At 50.6% G+C, this 19,210-nt stretch overlaps 1 protein-coding gene across 4 annotated transcripts in view; it reads right to left on the reverse strand.

The window, feature by feature from the left end:
- Positions 1–19,210, reverse strand: part of ITGAL (integrin subunit alpha L) — a 42,426-nt gene that overhangs the window by 5,262 nt on the left and 17,954 nt on the right. For 3 of the 4 annotated variants that reach the window (XM_086692385.1, XM_086692387.1, XM_086692388.1), the window contains 14 exons: positions 17,510–17,664; positions 17,050–17,187; positions 16,393–16,590; positions 16,116–16,246; positions 14,430–14,590; positions 14,191–14,342; positions 12,780–12,869; positions 9,457–9,513; positions 9,290–9,363; positions 8,809–8,950; positions 6,383–6,493; positions 5,981–6,060; positions 5,777–5,863; positions 4,170–4,245 (listed from right to left, as the gene is read on the reverse strand). In XM_086692385.1, coding sequence (XP_086548511.1) covers positions 4,170–4,245; positions 5,777–5,863; positions 5,981–6,060; positions 6,383–6,493; positions 8,809–8,950; positions 9,290–9,363; positions 9,457–9,513; positions 12,780–12,869; positions 14,191–14,342; positions 14,430–14,590; positions 16,116–16,246; positions 16,393–16,590; positions 17,050–17,187; positions 17,510–17,664 — 1,652 coding nt within the window. The remainder of the gene's footprint in view (positions 1–4,169; positions 4,246–5,776; positions 5,864–5,980; positions 6,061–6,382; positions 6,494–8,808; positions 8,951–9,289; positions 9,364–9,456; positions 9,514–12,779; positions 12,870–14,190; positions 14,343–14,429; positions 14,591–16,115; positions 16,247–16,392; positions 16,591–17,049; positions 17,188–17,509; positions 17,665–19,210) is intronic. The other variant, XM_086692386.1, reaches the window with a different exon arrangement.

Raw genomic sequence — 19,210 nt, forward strand, 5'->3', positions numbered from 1 at the left:
GACTGCGTGCTTCCTGAGGGCAGCAGCTGTGGCTTATTTCGCTTGCAATTCCCTGCTGCTTGACACCCTACCTAGCATAGCAGGCCTCCAAAAAAGTCATTTTTTGAATGAATGACATTTAACAAGGATAGATGCAAAAATTATTCGCACGATGCAGGTTGGAAAGCCTCCTTTTGCCAAGGGCCTTGGTTTAAGAAACATTTCCTGAGTACCTTTTGTATGAAAGAGCCGGGGTGCCTGGGTGGTTCAGGCGGTTAAGCGTCTGACTCTTGGTTTTGGCTCAGGTCGTATTCTGTGGCTCATGGGATCGAGCCCCACGTCAGGCTCCACTGCACAGTACAGAGTCTGCTTGGGATTCTCTCCCCTCTCTCTCTGCCCCTCCCCAACTCGTGCTCTCTCTCTCTCTCTCAAAATCAATAGACAAACTTAAAAAAAAAAAAGAAAGAGCTATCTGTGCTAAGGCTGGAAGACCCAGATATGGACAAGAAAGTGACACAGAAATAGCACCAGTGAACGTCCCAGGGAGGTCAAGCAGGGAATCAGATGTCCAGTTTGAGAGGTTCTATCATTTATTCACTCAACAAACATTTGTGGACACTTGAAAAATATCAGTCAAATTAAATTGAAAAGGCCTAATGTCAGAGGCAGCGTTTGAATTTAACTGTGAAAGGTAGAGAGGAGTCAAACGGATAAAGACAGAGAAGGGCATCCAAAGAGAGAAAATGTAGCAGTTAGGGCAGCACCAGGGGAGTATGATGCGGCTGGAGGTGCGGTGCCTGGGGACAGAGATAGGAGGTACGTCTGGAAAGGAGACTCGGGATGAGACAGTGTGCCCGGAAAGCCTAAGGGCGAGAGATCAGGGGACCCTCGGCTAGGCAATGGGGAGTCATGGCAGGCAGCTGAGGGGGGGCGGGTGGCTCCAGGGAGACTCACTCACTGCAGGCCCAGAATGGAAAGGAGTGGGAAAGGCAGGTTGAGGTCCACGCTGGGAGCCTGTGCCAACAGTCCAGTTGCAAGAAGACGAGGATCTGAGTCCGAGCAGTAGCGGGGGCAAAAGAGAGAAGAGAATACAGAACGGAAGCTGAAGAGGCAGGGGCCCCAGGCACAGAGGAGGGAGAAATTCCCCCAGGCTTGGAAGTTTTGCTTGAGGAAAAGGGTGCCTTCGAGGGATTCTCAGCAAACCGGAGGTGATGCTGGCTTAGGAGAAAATGACACATTTGGTTTAGAACATGTTAAGACAAAGCATCAAGAGGAACCACTGCTCTCCTAGGTGTATATCTAAGAGTTTATGAAACACGTGTGCATCAAAACTTGTACAGGAACGTTCAAGCAGCGTTGTCTGTAATAGCCAAAAAGTGGAAGCCACCCAGATATCCACCGGTTGATATGTGGATAAATCAAACGCGGCCTACCTTGCCATGGAATATTATCTGGCAATAAAAATGAATGAAATACTGACACACGCTCCAATGTGGATGAACCTCGAAAACACTCTGCTAACTGAAAGAAGCCAGTCACCAAAGACCACATAATGGGGGCGCCTGGGTGGCTCAGTCGGTTAAGCAATTGACTTCAGCTCAGGTCATGATCTCACGGTTCGTGGGTTCGAGCCCCGTGTCGGGCTCTGTGCTGACAGCTCAGAGCATGAAGCCTGTTTCAGATTCTGTGTCTCCCTCTCTCTCTGTCCCTCCCCTGCTCGTGCTCTGTCTCTCAAAAATAAACAAACGTTAAGAAAAATTAAAAAAAAAAAAAAAGACCACATACTGTATGATTCCTCCTCCACATAATACCCAGAACAGGCCAATCTATGGACAGAGACTAAAGTTGTGGTTGCCGGGAGCTGGGGGAGCGTGGGGGGAAGAGTGACTGCAAAAGGGGACAGGGCATCTTTCTGGAAAAAGGAAAATCTTCTAAAATTATACAGTGGTGTTAATAGTAGAGCTGGCATTTTAGCCTAGGCTGGGACTCCAGAGGCTGGAACTGGCGCGCTCTATCGCCTTCCTTGGATGACGGTGATGACGACAATGCTGACAGCAACCACGGTTGACTGGTCCCTCGTGGGTCAAGGGCTACGCAGGACACTTAACAAGCCTTTTCTTATTTGCTCCTTATAACGACCCCATACAGTAGATGCTATTAGTGTCCCCATTTTACAGATTGAAAACCTGACACTCAGAGAGGTTAAGTAAACTGCCCAAGGCCGCACAGCTTTACATGGCAGAGCTTCAGAAAGACTTCAGGTCTGGCTGAGGCCTATGCTCCTAACCAGCCAGGGGAGAGGGAGACCATGAGGAAGAAGATCCCGTGGCCCAGCTGTCAAGCTCTCACTGGATTACCATGCCTGTCCAGTTTACTATAAACCTGAGCTGACCTCCTGGTGGCAAAAAGGGCCTAATGGGACAGCTTCAGGCAAGAGAGAATGATCCCCGGGGTGCCTGGGTGGTTCAGACGATTAAGCCTCTGACTTTGGCTCAGGTCACGATCTCATAGTTTGTGAGTTTGAGCCCACATCGGGCTCTCTGCTGTCAGTGCAGTCTGCCTGGGATTCTCTCTCTCTCCGCCCCTCTCCCACACTCTCTCCTTCTCTCTCAAAAATAAACAAACAGTAAGAAAAAAAGAGGGAGTGATCACCAACGTCCCATGTCATGTTGGGTTGTAGTTAAAACAGAGACCGTTAGGGGCTTTGGCAAGAGTGCCGAGAGGGGCTGCGTGGTGGGTCAGGCGTCAGGGAGCCAAATGCAGAGTTTAAGATGCTGAGGGTGGTGAGGTGGACAGAGGCATCTAGCCCCGACAGAGAGATAAATGGGGTGTGTGTGTGTGTGAGGGGAGCTCAAAGGGCTTGAGATGGCTCCCTGTGGAATGGCACAAGAATGGAAGCAGGCTTCCACAGTAGCTTGGGAATGTCATGGCCACAGCCCAACACCTGCCTCAGCTATTAACAACCTCCACTTCCTGGGCATCACGCCAAGCACTCCATGAGGAGTAAGCAACCCACTTAAACCTCACGACACCTGGAAGTTCTCGTTCCAAACGCCATTTGTCACAGCGGGGAACAGAGGCATGGATAGGCAAGCCCTTGGCCCAAGGTCACACAGAGCTCGAGTGGTAGAGTTGGGGTTTGGATCCAAGCCTGTCCAAGTCTTTCCCACTATTCTGGTGGTAAAAGGACTGGTCTGCCCACCTCCGTAGGGAACCCAGAGCCATCCCGCTGAGCAGCACTAGAAACCAACTCAACTGGCCATTCTCAATGCAAACGGGCATCTGACCTCCCTGAGGGCCACTCTCCTCCATTGTCATATCCAGGTGACATGACTGCAGCCTCTGTTCTAAGGGGGCTACCTGCCTGGGGTCCCTTTCCTGCTGGGTTCCCGCTCCAGCCTGCCCTGATACCAGTGCGGCCTTGGGTGAGACAGTTTCTCTTTGGGGCCTCAGTTTCCTCCCCAGAAAAACAAGAATGCTCTTGGCTTGGTCAATGCCTACTCCTCCTTAGAGTCCTTGAGCTTTAGACTCAGCGGCTGGCCTCCCTCTTCTTTGTTACCACAACAAAGATGTTATCACGGCACCAAGCATATGGCGTGAGAAGCGACACATCGTTAATTTAGAGGTTAAACACATGGATTTGGGCATTCAAACATGTGCTCGAATCTGACCTTTCCTCCTTATGAGCTGTGTAACCTGGCAAGTTACTTGACCTCTCTGTGCTGTGGATTTCTCATCCGTAAAATGTGAGTGGCAACGCCTCTACCTCACGGGTTGGTGGAAGATCACAGGGGGGTCGCACATATAAAGTACCAGGCCCAGAACTTGGGTTGGGTGAGCAGTCAGGGGCTCCGATTTACTTATGGTTGCCCCAGCACCTAGCAAAGTATCTAAACTAGAACAGTGGCTCATTAAACGGGGGAATGAAAAACTAGGTTCTCTCTCAGAGCGCTTCTCCCAAGTGCTGCGATCCCACAGACCATCCGTCCGGGTGGTGGCGGAAAGGAGCTGCTGAGTGTGTCGCTACCGGAAGCGTGTGAGGCTCTACCGGAAGGATCATGGGATGAGGTGGAGGGTGCTGGGTTTGCTGAGGATGGGGCCGTGTCCCGCTGGTCTCTGCAGCCTTGGTCCCCAGGGCGGGGCTGACAAATGTGTGGCCCAGAAGGGCCTTTTCACACGGGGGCTCCTACCTCGTAGATGTGTTTGGCATGGCGGATCTTGGGACCCTTGGGGGTGAAGTTGACATACAGCGTGGAGTTTTCCTGGCTGTGGAGAGAGAAGAGCAGAAGTAGAAAGTGGAGATGTCAACAGCCCCGTTTCCAGAAAAGCAGGGGCCCCGGGCCAGGGGAAGCCTCTGCGCTACCAGGCCCTGGGCTAGCGCTCTCATAGGCATGACCCCCCGTGACCCTTCCAGCATTCTGCTGTTTCCCTTGGGAAAGTAAGGCTGGTGGGAGGGGTCAGTCTGTTGCCCCGCGTCCTGAGGCAGCGGGACGGGGCCGGAACCCAGGTGGATGTGCCTTTGGAGCTGCATTCTCCCTGCTCCATGGGGTTCCCCACCCCCCTTGAGGGTCTCCACTGTCCTCTGGGTTCTTCATCTCCTGCATAACAGCACAGCCTTTGGCTTCTTCTCCACCCCATCCTTCCAGGGACCTTCTTACGTCACTGTCTGATCCTGCCACCCACCTACTCAGAATCTGCCACTGGCTCCCTGCTGCCCACGAGGGTCGGGTCCAAAGCCTCCCATGTCCAGGCCTGCCCACTTCCCAGCCTGCCTGCTCACCAGGCCCCACGCATACCTGCCGTCCCCTGAGCCTGCACACTCCCTACTCCTCAAATCCACCCCACTGCTTGCTTCTTCCTTTGCCTGGGCTCTTCTTCCTGCTGGACCATCCTTTCTCCTCCTTGGCCCTTATCTGATCCCCTCATTCTCCAGACTCCAGTTCAAGCCCCTACCTCCTCCACGAACCCTTCCATCTCTCCTCAACCCACATCATCTTTCCTGGCTCTAATTTCACACGACACTTCAGACAGTATCATTGTGTTTGGCATTTATGTTTTAAGCACCAGAGACGTTGGCTCGGTCACTGTCCCTGTCCTTCTCACTGAGCCAAACTGAGAAAGTTCCTCTGCTTTTCTGGCTTCGTCCTCTTTTCTGTAAATGAGAAAATCCAACTAGTGATCCCCATGGGTCACTCCTGTTATATATAACCTCCTGAGACTCACTGACTCTGTGTGCATACGAGCTTGGCCTCTCCTACTGGACTAGGAGTTCTCTGTGGGCAAGAGCCACTGTGAACACCTTGTCCTAATCTCTTCCAGCATGTCTGACCCCCCAGGATGGGAGGGCATCCAGCACAGGGTTTTGGAGTTGGACAGGCCCAAGTTCAGAGGGTTCATCAGTGCTTTCTAGCTGTACGCCTCTGGATGAGCTCCTCCCTTCTCTGATGATCCTGTTTGTTCATCAGTAAAGTGGAGAGAGGCGTGGTTGCCTCATGACACGTTGAAAGTGTTGAAAGCTTGGTGGGGGGGGAGCCCCAGCTACACAGCGCAGCCGGCACAGCATCTGACATAAGGTCAGCACTCACTGTGCCTTTTCTCCCATCAGTAAACTGCTGATCTGACTCAGAACTCTTAAAGGGCCTCCACTCTTGTGGGTGTTGAAAACCGTCAGGGCTGTGGCTGGAATCAGTTCTAATTACTCCTGGTGGGGGGGCTCTAGAGAAGGAGGGGGCTTTGAGGGAGGGCCCTGGGAGGCTGAGGCGGGGAGGACAGAGCTGGCCGGCTGCTCAGGACTTACTCCTTGGTGAGGATGTTGATGGGGTACAGGACTGGGATGCTGGTGGTGGCAGAGTTGTCCTCCAAGAGGTCTGAGTCCTCATTGTCACTGTGTTGGGGCGAGGCAGAGGGCAGTGTTAGGAAAAGGGCTTGGCCAGGGCCAGGCGGCAGTCTGAGAGCGAGCGGGGCAGGTACGCTGGCGGGGGTCCGGTGGGGGCCTGCTCACCAGTTCACACTGGCGTGCAGCTCGACAAAGTCCCCCCAGGAGCTGTTCAGCAGCTTGTGGAACATCACCTGGATGGCAACCTGGCAGGGGAGGAGAGGGGAATGAAGCACCTCATGGCCCCCACGCCTAACTGCTGTAATAATAGAGACCACTGTTACCCCTGAAAATGGTGCTTTATCCCCGTTGCACAGATGAGGATACAAAGTTCCAAACGGTTAAGTCACGTGTGTAAGGTCATTCGTAACCCAACCCCAGGTTTGTCTGATTCCAAAGTCCAGGCTGTTATTCCCGTTGGGGTCGGACCTGGGGTGAGTCCGTCTTTACCATCACCTGCACCCTTCCCTCCCCACATGAGCTCACAGCCCCTTGGTGGCTTAGTTCCTGGGGGCCTGAAGCACTCACCAAGGTGCCCGCTTTAAAGATCGGAGAGCTCACGTTGCAAGAGAGGGTCCTGGTCAGAAGCTTGGATTCCTGAGGAAGCTCCTCGCAGCTCACAGGTATCTGGCTGTGGGGCTGCATGTGAGAAAAGAAAGAACAAACTGAGTAGGCCAGGCCACCAACCCTTAGTGGGCCACCAACCCTCTGGGGCCACGGTCCCCAGCGGTGTCCCTACCAGGGCACATTCTCAGAGAGGTGGAGCCAAAGTTTAGTTCAAAGATGTTCACTGCACCAGTATATATAATCATGAAAAACGAGAAGTGATCAAATAGTTCAAAGAGATAGGAATGGTTCCGTGTGTTGCACAATCACAGGAGAGGATACAGTGAGATTGTTAAAACGCTACTACATCCACACAGTCAGCAACCATTTTTATTTATTTATTTTTTAAATGTTTATTTATTTTGAGAGAGAGAGAGAGAGAGAGGAAGGGGCAGAGAGAGAGGCAGAGAGAATCTTTACACTGGCGGCACAGAATCCGACACGGGGCTCCAACTCACGAACTGTGGGATCACGACCCGAGCGGAAATCGAGAGTCAGACACTTAACCAACCGAGCCCCCCAGGTGCCCTGTCGGCAACCTTTTTAAAAATGAGCTTGCTCCTGGGCTAAGCAGCGTAAAACCAGTCATCTTCATCATCTGTGAGGACAGATTTCAGCCTCAGATTGGGAATGGAATTAGACAGGGAAATAGAGACTTGGGGAAGTTCAGTGACTTCCCCAAGTCCCACCACAGGGCAGAGATCTAGAAGAAATCTGAACACAGGTCTGTCTGACTCCAGATCTCAAGTTCTTAATCACTCTACTAGATGACCCTTCCGGAAGCATTTAATGTGTCTATATAAAGAATAATTCAAATGTCCAACAGATGACCGGATAAACAAAATATGGTCTATCCATACAATGGAATACTGTTCAGTCTTAAAAAGAAAGGAAATTCACCCATGTTTTCACATGGATGAAACTCACAAGCACTATGCTAAGCGAAGAAGACAGACACAAAAGGACAACACCATATGATTCCACTTCCGTGAAAAATGAGAACAGGCAAATTCATAGAAACGGAAAGTAGATTAAAGGTTACCAGGGACAGGGAGTGGGAAGGGGGAATTATTGCTTAACAGGTCTACAGCTTCTGTTTGAGATGATAGAAAAGTTCTGCAAACAGATGATGGTTGCACAACATTGTGAATGTGCCTAATGCCACTGACTCGTATGCTTAAAAAGGCTTAAGATGGTACATTTTCTATTACATATATTTTACCACAGTAATTTTTTTTAAACATGGAGGAAAAATAACCATATGGAAAACAAAATGCCAATTAGTTAAAACAAATATAGAGTGAATAAATATACAATGTAATTTGTACGTACGTGTATAGATACATGGAAGAATAAACATCGAAATATTAAAAGTAGTAAGTGCTGAGTTATAGGAGAATAGGTGATTGTTTTCTCTAAACTGCTGTGTGGTTTCCAACCTTCTGTGGTGATCATGTATTATTTCTATGATAATAATTTAAAAAATAAAATTGTGCTTAAAACAAGTTAAAAAAATTTTTAAGTTTATTTATTTATTTTGAGAGAGACAGAGACAGTGTGAGTGGGGGAGGGGCAGAGAAAAAGGGAGAGAGAGAATCCCAAGCAGGCTCCAAGCTGCCAGCACAGAGTGCGTCACGGGGTTTGAACTCACGAACCTGTGAGGTCATGCCCTGAGCCAAAACCAAGAGTCAGGTGCTTAACCACTGAGCCACCCAGATGCCCCTAAAACAACTTTTAAATACAGGCCAAGAGGTGCCTGGGTGGCTCAGTCGGTTAAGTTCCTGACTCTTGGTTTCAGCTGAGGTCATGACATCATGGTTCATAAGATCGAGCCCCGCGTCAGGCTCTGTGCTGACAGTGTGGAACCTGCTTGGGATTCCCTCTCTCGCTCTCTCTGCCACTCCCCCGCTGTGTTTTCTCTCTTAAAATAAATAATAAACATTAAAATAAAATAAAATAAAATAAAATAAAATAAAAATAAAACGATCCAGGCCATCCTGCAAAAACACTTTGGTCACCTTTAGGAGGGAAGGACTTTGAGTTTACTGTATCTATGCACACCTTCTTGGTCACCAGATCCACGAGCCTGTGTCACAGTCTCCATTCCATGTGACCCCCTCACTAACCTTGCGGATGCCCCAGCCTCACTGATGGTGGAATCTGAGGCCCACAGAGGGTGAACCTTGTGTCACAGGCACACAGCTGGAGGGTGGTCATCAGGCTGAAAAGTTGGATGTGTCCCTAAACCTTCTGCAGGCCAGCTTTGGCCTCTCTTTAGGCTGTCTTGTCTGCCCGCCTGAGGCTCCTTGAGGGGAGCAGAAGCTGCAGGGACCAGTGTGGGTGCTCACCTCGAGTATCTCTACTTTGCGGAAGGAGAGTCCCTGGGGGAAGCTCAGGTTGAGCTGGACCCAGTAGGCATCTTCTCTCAAGTTACTCAGCATCAGCTCTACGGAGAGGCTGGCAGAGGGCGTCAGACGTAGGACTCTGGATCTTGGGGCAAGACCAGAGAAAAGTTACAGGGGCCAAGGTGAAGGAAGCAGGGTCACAGGCAGGGGCTTTCAGAACGCAGGGATCTGCTAGGCTAGAAAAAACGAATACACAAAAACCAGCTCTTGTGCACAGGCTTTAAGTGGTGTGACCTTGTCTAATCCTGCCAGGAGTGCACAAGGCACGTGAATTTCTCAGACAGGGGGCTAAGCCCCAGAGGACAGATCTAGTGAGTACAGATGGGGGTCTTCTGACTCGGAGCCCCCTATCCTTTCTGGCACACGAGCTGCCTCAGGAAAACACCAGGTGGAACAGGAGGGTCCAGGGGGTTGGAAGCCTCACCTCGCAGGGGAGAAGGACAGCTTCAGGTTTGCCTCACACTCCTTGTCCTCCCCGCAGTTCTTCTCAAAAGGGATCTGAAAGGCCAAGAAGAAAGACTAGGAGGCTCAGGCCCCAGACCCATTGGGGAGGGACCCTGGCCTCTCCGGCTGCCCCTTGTCCCTGCTTACCTCCTTGGTCTCTGCATGCGGTGAGGGTCTCAGGATGGGCTGAATGTCCTGGCCCTGCTGAGCATGGAGTGGTGGGAGGGCCGGGAGATAAGACAGGTTAGTTGGACAGTCCTCCAAGACAGTCCTCTTGGAGGAGGGCTGGAAGGAGGGCTCAGGGCTTGGGGCTCAGCTGGGTTGGCTTGGCTGGCCCCTCCTAGGAGCCAACGCCTGCCCAGGCGGACCTCACCCTTCTGACTCGGCCCAAGGCCACCCTGTGCAGCCCTCGGGCAGCAGCTCCTCGAGGAAAGCTGAGGCTCAGGGTGTCCGTTCTCCTGAACAGGAGATCTTGGCCTTGACACAGCAGCTCCAAAGCTCCTCCCAGCCCATCTCCTTCCCTGGGCTCGCCTGCCTATGACTAACTCTTACTGTGCTTCTCCTCTGCGAACCCCATCTCCCTGCTGAAAAGTTCCATCTCTTCTCAGATCAAGGCCAGTTTTCCCCAACATTTCCAGGGCTTCTGCTCTGGGCCAGGCCCTGTTATGGGCACCAGGTATACACCAGAGGACAAAACAGACACACTGCACTGCTGTGCCCCCAGTCTGGTGGGAGAAATGACGTGGTATCTTCAAGTGTTTGATGGGACAGATACAGGTATATTCAGAGCATGTAGAAGCGAATCCTACCCCCGACATGGGGATCGGGGAAGTTTCCTGAAGAAACAGATCTCAACTGAAATCTAAAGGATGGGCAGGAGAGAGCCAGATGAAGAGAATGGAGAGGGGCAAGAATGGATGGCCCCACACAAAGGCACAAGGCAGGAGGTTGAGCCTGCGCACGTGACAAGAAGATGCTCAGACGAGCCGCTGTGCTGTGTGTCGGGGGCAGGAGATGGAAGCAGGGTCTAGGTTCCCCTGGGCCTTGCAAGCCACGATTGAAAGTTGGGACTTTATCCTGAGGGTAATGGGGTCATAGAAGTGTTTATGAGTTATAAGCTGAATGCTCTAGAAGGACTCCAGCCTCCACTTGCAGGCCACCCGCCAAATAACCACCAGACTCCTGAGTCCCGGCAGCCTCTGCTGACTGCTCCCACCCACGCTCAACACAGATTCCTGCTACCCACTAGACTGCAGCCAGTCCCCAAATGGGCATTCTGGGTCTCTGTCTTGCTCAGTTGTCCTTCTACCAGAAGATAAGCCCACCTCCGCATTTCCCTTGAACGTACCACTGTACCTTTCCTTATGCTGTTCCTTTTGCCTCTCCTCAATCCACCTACCCAAAAAGCTACTCATTCTGAAAGATCCAGAAACAATGACGCTCCCCCCAGGAAGCCTTTCTTGTCAACTCTGGGCTCAGGTCTCTTTTTTACCCTGAGTTCCTACTCCACACAGCTTGGCTTAAAAAAAAAAATTGGGGCGCCTGGGTGGTGCAGTTGGTTAAGCGTCAGGCTCTTGATCTCGGCTCGGGTCATGATCTCATAGTTCATGAGTTCAAGCCCCGCATCAACTCTGGGCTGATGGTGTGAAATCTGCTCGGCATTCTGTCTCTCCTTCTCTCTGCTTGTGCTCGAGTTCTCGCGCTTGCTCTCTCAAAATATATAACTTAAAAAAAATTAGTGTCAACGGCAGAGATTGCTGGCTGTCTCCTTACATCCTTCCTCACTATCTGCCCTTAAAATAGAGCCTCCACTTTTTGTCTTGTCATATGGCCACCTGGACAGGAGACTCTGTTTCTCCGTCTCCCTTGCAGTTAGGTGTGGCCATATGACCAATTTCTGACCAATGAGATGTAAATGAAAGAATCATGTGGATTTCCAGGAACTAGTCTTTTTTTGTTTATTTATTTTTGAGGGAGAGAGAGAGAGAGAGAGCGAGCATGAGTGCGGGAGGAACAGAGAGAGAGAGGGAGACAAAGAATCTGAAATAGGCTCCAGGCTCCGAGCTGTCAGCACAGAGCCTGATGTGGGGCTCGAACCCACGAACTACGAGGTTATGACCTGAGTTGAAGTCAGACACTTAACCAACTGAGCCACCCAGGCGCCCCTCAGGAACTAGACTTAAAGGGAAGGGGTGTGCTCTTCTACCCTTTCTAGTGAGCCGTGCTCCCAAAACCCACAAGCTCAGGCATCTTTACTGCCTGTGCTCACACTACACCATCTTGCTGAATGCCCACCCCCCTTCTCTAGCTGGGGACGTTAAGGATCCCGTCTTGTGGGAAGACTTTCCTTATCCCCCAAACATGTGGCGTGAGATTGTACCGCCACCCTGTATCTAACTTTACCACAGCCTTATCACAGCATGTTGTAACTGTCTGTTGACTCGTCTGGCCTCCAGAGCAGACTGTGAACCCCTTCCGGGGAGGGACCATGTTTTGTCTACTCCAGTGGAGCTAGTGCCCCGAATAGGGCTTAGCACAGGCAGGTGCTCAAGCAACTTCCCTTAAGTGCATGATGAGTGTCTGGTGGGGGGGGAGGGGGTCTTTAATTTTGGTGAGCACGTCACCGTCCTCATCAGATCTCAGGAGAGTGAGCGCGCGTGGGGGAGCGCTCGGTGCATGCTGCCAAAAGCCACGAGAAAGAGTGCACTTAGCAGCCACCGCGCTCCAGCTCTGAAGAGGCCTCATAAGGTCGGGACTTCTTTTACAGATGGGGACACAGTCCCAGAGAGGGATGGAACCTGCTCATATGTGCTCATGCCAGGAAAAACCAATCCACATCTTCAGGCTGGGGCGCCCAGGCTCTTTCCACCAGACCCTGCTGCCTTCAGACAGAAGCTAAACCACTGAGTGTCAAGGATTTGAGGACATGAGATCTGGCTTTGGCCCCGGGTAGGGAGTATGCGGTCCGGCAGATGAGGGTAGATACTGTTTTCCTCTTCTTTGACACCATGACGAACACCCCAATTTGGCTTTGAGGGAACTACCTGCTCTCAACTGGATATGCTCGGGTGGGAAGGCGGATCAGGGCGCCCTGTCTTCCCACGAGTAAGGCTAGGCAGGGTGCCGTGTCCCCCCTCGAGTGTACACTTTGAGCAGCGCTAGGGGCCTGGTGAGGTGTAAAGCTGACGCTTGGCAGGGACCTGGAGCAGATTCACCGAAGGGGCCGTGCCCTGAAGAGTCCATCCATTATCCCTTCCCCTCAAGAGCCCCTGGTGCCTCCACCCTGGCTCCCTTTCTTCCCAGTCTTGAATGGCCAAATACAAGCTCCCATACATTCCCTTCCTGCTGAAGTGAGCTGTATTTGGTTTCTATTACTCAAAACCAAAGACTCCTCTATGATACAGTCTTGCTAAACTGAAATTCTCCTCTCCCCAGTTTCCTATCAATTCCCCTAGGTGATCTCTTCTTACCAGCCATTGGTCCCTTGGTGTCCCTTCTTCTTCCCGGAGAGAGAAATTTAGGGAGACGTTGATGGGAGAGATGAGGTCTTGAATGCACACCTGAGGGTGATGAGAATACCACCTGTGTTGTGAGTTTAACCTTCCAGTTAAATGCTCACCTTGCTTATACTTTACAAATGATGAGATTCTAGTATCTGGTGTTTACAATGTCCGGGGTCACTTCTCAGCACGAGTGTCACCCTCAGCCCCAATTCCCATGGCAGACACCACTAACCAACCACCCCACTTTTCCCACTGAGTCCTGACCAAAGCCCCTGAATCTCTGCCAGGCCGCTCTAGGCAGCCATTATCGAAGTATGCACTAGAAAAGAATATTCTAGAATAACTAGAATATCCTAGTTCCTCAAGAACAGAGCTGGGGATTGGCCTTTTATGTTATTACTGGTCTCTCACAGTGGCACTTTGTAGGCACTCAAATCATCTTCACCTGAATTCCTACCAACCCGAAGATGTAGGCATTATTATTCCCACATTAGAGATGAGGAGAATGAGTTCAAAAGAGATGACCCAAGTTTCCTAAGGACTAGCACTAGGAAGTGAGCCCCAGTCCATCCAATTCCCAAGCCTAAGGTCTTCCCATCATAACATACTGCTTCTTCTCTGAAAGATTTATGTTGAAAATTTCCAAATCTTTGGGTGGGTGGGGGGGTGCAAGGAAGCAGAAGAGAACTGAGTGGAGCTATGAACGAGCTGAGAAAGTGAGCTCAGAATTGTTGACACTGGGCGATGGGTATTTGGGGGTTCATTAAGCTATTTTTTTCCTGCTTTTATAGATTTGAAACTTCCCACAACAAAAAATTGAAAACAAATTTCAAAATCTTATACACCAATCCCACACTCTGTCTCTTACGAAATATTTAAAAGACTGGAAGAATTTACCACCATCCCTACTTCACACAGGACTGTTAGAAGCAAACAGAATTTGGGTATTATGGCAGTTGTTCAAATGGTATTAAAAAAAACCAAACTTTTTCTGTGATGGATGTTAGCAATAAATGACCATGTACCTGGGAAATAAGGATGCACACGTGACTGAATATTCTGCAGCTATTAAAATAATTATGAAAAGCCGGGTAGCAGCATTGATATATGATGGGTGGAAAAAGGGGAAAAAATGGGAAGTATCTTACAATGGTAATTATGTTGAAAACACCGACGTACATAGATTAAGGACTAGAGAAAATATGCAACGGTATTATTACCACTATTACACAGTAGAGGAAATGATAGTATGAGAGATCCAAGAGACCTGTGACCCCATGGGACGTGACCGAGCTGTGCCTTGCACCCAGTGTCTCCTGTCACTGCAGTCAGTTCTGCCGCCCCCTCACTTCGCACAGCAGCTCTATGGCTCCCTTACCGGGAAGTGGAACCAGAACTTGATGCAGGACTCATCTTGGGTGACCTCTGTGTTCCTGCTGAGTTCACGTCTACCTCCTGGGAACAGCCCCCGGCTTCTGGTCCGATGGCCATCCAGCTGCAGAGTGTAAGTGAGGGTGGCAACCAGGTGCCCTGGGCAGGGTGAAAAGGCAGGGGTTGGATGGTGGCAGATCCTGGGGCCATAAGCCTGCATCTGGGGAGCAGGAGAATGGCACTGACCTTGAAATTGGGGGGTAATAGGCTTAACCTGGAAACAGACTGTGATGTTAACTCCTTCTTTCTTCTTGTTACTGGCTGAATAGGAGCATTCCACTTCATGCACTGGGATCTCAGCCGGGGAGAAGGACATCAGAGTGAGGACATCTACTACAGGCCGGGAGCTGCAGGGCAGAAAACCACCAGCTCTCTCACTCTCGGCCTCAACTGCAGTCCCCAGTCAGACCTGGGACTCCAACCACCAGAGTCCAGAGGACTCTCCTTCCTGAAAGCAGACCTCAACGTCCCTGTCTCCTTGAAATGGTAATAATAATTATAATTCACTAGGGCTTCCCGGTTTCTTCTAGCAACCTTCTGATCCGCTTTCCACACGGAAGGATGAGCTTTCAGAAAGAGAAAACATAGGCAGCTACTTCCATGCTTATAACCCTTCACTGATGCTACATGATATTCAGAATAAAATCCAAACTTGTTACTATCCATGCCACACTGGCTGCCTCTCCACTCTTATTTCCTCCCACCCTCTCCCTTGGTTGACGTTCCCGCCAAGTCAAACGTTTGCCTGCCTTATGGCCTCAGCACATCCTGCGCTTTCTACCTAGAAAGCTCTCATCCCAGATTTCTGCAAGCCTGGCTCCTTCTCATCTTTCAAGTCCCAGCTCAAATATCACCTCCTCAGAGAAGCCTTTCTTGGCCACCCGATCTAGAATAAGTCTCCCCTAGTCTTCTGTCTCACAGAACGCTGTTCACTTCCCCCATGGCACTTACCACAATTTGCAATCACCTACTTGTGTGTTTAATCTTGTATTATATATTTCCCCACCTACACAGTCTGTACCCAATGGCTGGTTCAGTATTAAGACACAGCAGGTGCTAGGGTGCCTAGGCAGCTCAGTCGGTTGAGTGTCCGACCTCAGCTCAGCTCATGATCTAGTGGCTAGTGGGTTAGGGCCCCACATCGGGCTCGTTGCTGTCAGCCTGTCAGCACAGAGCTCACTTTGGATCTCTGTCCCCCTCTCTCTGCACCTCTCCCGCTTGCGCGCTCCCGGCCCTCCACAGCAGGTGCTCAGTAAATGTCTATTCACTATATGATGTTACATGATGCCTCCAGTAACTCTAAGATATGGTCAAGACAGGAAATGTCTTCACCAGTTCAAAGATGAGGAAATTGAGGTCCTGAGAAGCTAAGTGACTGGGGTGCGATCATCCAAGAAGTAAATGGCAGAGCTTCAGCCTGAATCCAGGTGACCAGGTTCTAAAGCCATCACAGGATCTTTAATGTCAGACAGGCCTGGGTTCAAATTCCAGTCTGTCACTGAATTGTAGCTGTTTAAACTGGAGTAAGACAGGGGCGCCTGGGTGGCTCGGTGGGCTAAGCATCTGACTTCGGCTCGGGTCGTGATCTCACGGTTTGTGAGTTTGAGCCCCACGTCGGGCTCTGTGCCGACAGCTCGGAGCTTGGGTCCTGCTTCAGATTCTGTGTCTCCCTCTCTCTCTGCCCCTCCTAGCTTGTGCTCTGTGTCTCTCTCTCTCAAAAATAAATAAACATTAAAAATAAATAAATAAATAAACTGGAGTAAGACATGAAGCCTGTATAGGAAGGGTACCTATGTAACAGGGTTGGGGGAGGACCAAAAGAGTCCTGCTACATAGTAACTGCTCCAAGGATGATTAGCAGTCCCGTCTTACCTGAGTATGATCACCTGCCCTTCCGCTCCCACAGCCACATCTGTCAGGCCATCTCCTCCAAGGTCTTTCACCCCATGAATGGAGCGTCCAAACCACCGAATTCCTGAGAACACCTGGGCCCCTTCTATCCGCTGAGACCAAGAGAAAAATTCATGCTAAGCTAGGGAGAGGACAGGCCAGAGTGGGAGGAAGAGTTGGGCTGGGGAGTGGGGTCTGGGCTTGGAGGCTTCTGGGTGCCTGGGAAGAGATTTTGGTTGGCGGGCAGGCTGCCTCTCACCTGGCTTGGCTGGGGGCTCAGCCCACCATGCTGCCCGTTGAAGATGTACACAGCCCCCTGCCCCTCCAGAGGGGCCCCCACAGCCACGTCCGCCAGCTCATCCCCATTGATGTCGGTCAGGGCTGTGATCGCTGCTCCAAATCGCCCGAGAGGGTAGCCAGGATCCCCCTGCAGTTCTGAGACCACTTCGAACCCCAGCTGGGAAGGAGCAAAGTGACAGGTCACTCAGTCACTCTGCAAGCATTCGCAGGGTGGGGCACCGCGAACAGGAAGAATGCTGAAGAAAGGTCAGACATGGTCCCTCAAAGAATCGGTATGGTGCTGGCAGACTCATCCGGGCTCAGGGCCCAGCTCCACCCCTTGCTGTCTGTGTGACCTTGGGGCTTTGGAAAGTGACCCAGCAGGGCTCCCGTTTATGAAAGAAAGCTCAGAGCTACTCAAAAGGTGACTTGGAGGACCAAATGAGGTCTCTTATAAATAGAAGGTTTGACACTTGCACACAGCCCACCCACCCAAGGATCAGCGATTATCTGTCGGTTGTTCTAAAGATCTGATTCACCATGATCAGACAGAGAAAGCCTTTCAGAATAGCTGGGACCTGGATCGGCCGGGGGATCTGTTTCTCCCACCCCTTCAGGTCAGGGTCCTGGTCCCCACCTGTTTTCTCTGGTAGACAAACACCCTGCCTCCCCTCTGCTCCCCATAGAACAGGGGGGCTCCAATCAGCAGTAACTCTGTCTCCCCGTCTTGGTCCATGTCAACGCCACACAGCTCGCCACCGAAATAAGAGCCAATCTGCAGGGAGAGGAAGACGTTTGAGGAAGCACCTGCGAGCTGGACACCTGCCTCCCCTCAGCTGGACCATGTCCGTCTTACTCCAATCCCTCAAATGAAGGTTGAAGTCCTGGACTCCCCCCACCTAGCACCTGTATGAATTAGGACAAGGTGGGTTCTCTGAGGTTCAGTTTCTTCAACTGGGAAGTAGAGGTGACAAAGCTTACCTCAGAGGGCTTTGTGAGGACCGAACCTAACAGTGCTTGGCACAGGGCCTGCTAGCAGACGGCAGGGAGCATGACCAGTGCCCCATGCGTCCCTGATCCCCTAGGGCCATGCTCACCTGGATCCCGTCTATTTTCTGGACCTGGATCCAGTGTCCTCTGCCCTTCAGCTCCTGGAACAGCAGCACCCGCCCCACATGCTGGTATCGGGGGGCTCCAACCGCCAGCAGGGATGTGAGGGTTTTGTCGGAGGGCAGCCAGGTCACAGTGTAACCTGTGGGGTGGGGGGAGAGAATGAGAGAATGGGAGGGGGCTGGTGCTTGGAATTAGGAACACAATGGCTGCTGCAAAAAGGTAAAACCCAGGGGCAAACAGGGCAGAGACTGGAAAACTGGGTTAGTAGCAAAGCTACATTGAAACAGCCAGAGAACCTTCTCCTGAGAAGAGCAGCCACATGCTTCTCGTGGCACAAATCCCGCCATCCTGGTCGAAGGTTGCATTTGTCAAACTGGACAACATGCAAGGAAAGAGCAGCCATGCAGAACAGGGTAACCACGGCACATCTTCCCGAGGCTCAGCTGACCTGAAGGTTGGTAAGGGAGACTACACATTTGACTTGTTGTTGTTTTTACTTTATTGTTTTGAGAGAGAGAGAGAGAGAGATCGGGAGCAGAGGAGGGGCAGAGGGAGAGAGAGAGAGAGAGAGAAAGAGAGAGAATCCCAACCAGCGCAGAGCCCGACACAGGGCTCCATCTCATGAACTGTGAGATCATGACCTGCGCTGAGATCAAGAGTCAGAAGCTTAACCAACTGAGCCACCCAGGTGCCCCTACACTTCTTAAAAATCAAAAAATACAATGAGATATATTAGGAAGAAGAGTGCAAAATCTGCGCGGACATTAAAAATAGAGCAGGAGACCTGAAAAAAATTTGTTTGAAGTTATCACTCCAGGCTATCTTCCTACTTCATTGCTAGTGTGTGCGGCAAGGTTTTTTCATTGCTGGAATGTCTGAGGAAATGCTGCAGGAAACCGGACCAGGGATTGGGCTTGAGCCAAGACCCACCTAGTAGGAATACTCTGATTCAAGAGATGACTGACTCAATTTCATCTTCTCTGCTTAGAGTAGTTGCAAGTGAGTGAGAAAACAGAGACAACTGAGATGATATGGCACAGACAGGAAGGGCGAAGAGACTGAACCACTTTCCCATTCATTCGTGAACATTCCTGAAGCACAGGGGTTAGGAACTTGGCCTTTGAAATCAGAGACGAGGTTATTATTCCTTGTGCTGATACTTCCTAGCTGTGTGATCTTGAATCGATTATGCCTCGCCACTGAGGCTCAGTTTTCTCGTCTCCCATCCAAGTACTAACCAGGCCCGACCCTGCTTAGCTTCTGAGATCAGACGAGATCGGGCGCGTTCAGGGTGGTATAGCTGTAGACTCAGTTTTCTCATCTAAATAATGGGATAATAGGAACCTCATAAGGTGGTTTTGAGGATTAAAGAAGACCACGGATATAAAATGCTTAGTGCTATGCTAGTGATATCTAAACTAAGATCTGAAGGATAGTGGCATCACAGGCACCCAAGATTATATTCATTTTTTATTTTTATTTTTTAAGCAGGAGTTGAAAGTTTTCTTTTTGAAGTATAGTTGGCACAAAGTTATATATACGCAATCATATACCTATATATACATATAAAATACACATACATATATACATATATATATGTATATATACATCTATAATCACATCCCTCTGTCCCTCCCTCCCTCTCTCCATATATATATTATGTATATATGCAGTGTGTGTGTGTG

This window comes from Puma concolor, chromosome E3 (genome assembly GCF_028749965.1).
Source record: "Puma concolor isolate L17-30 chromosome E3, mPumCon1.1.hap2, whole genome shotgun sequence".
In the NCBI taxonomy this organism is placed as follows: Eukaryota; Metazoa; Chordata; class Mammalia; order Carnivora; family Felidae; genus Puma; species Puma concolor.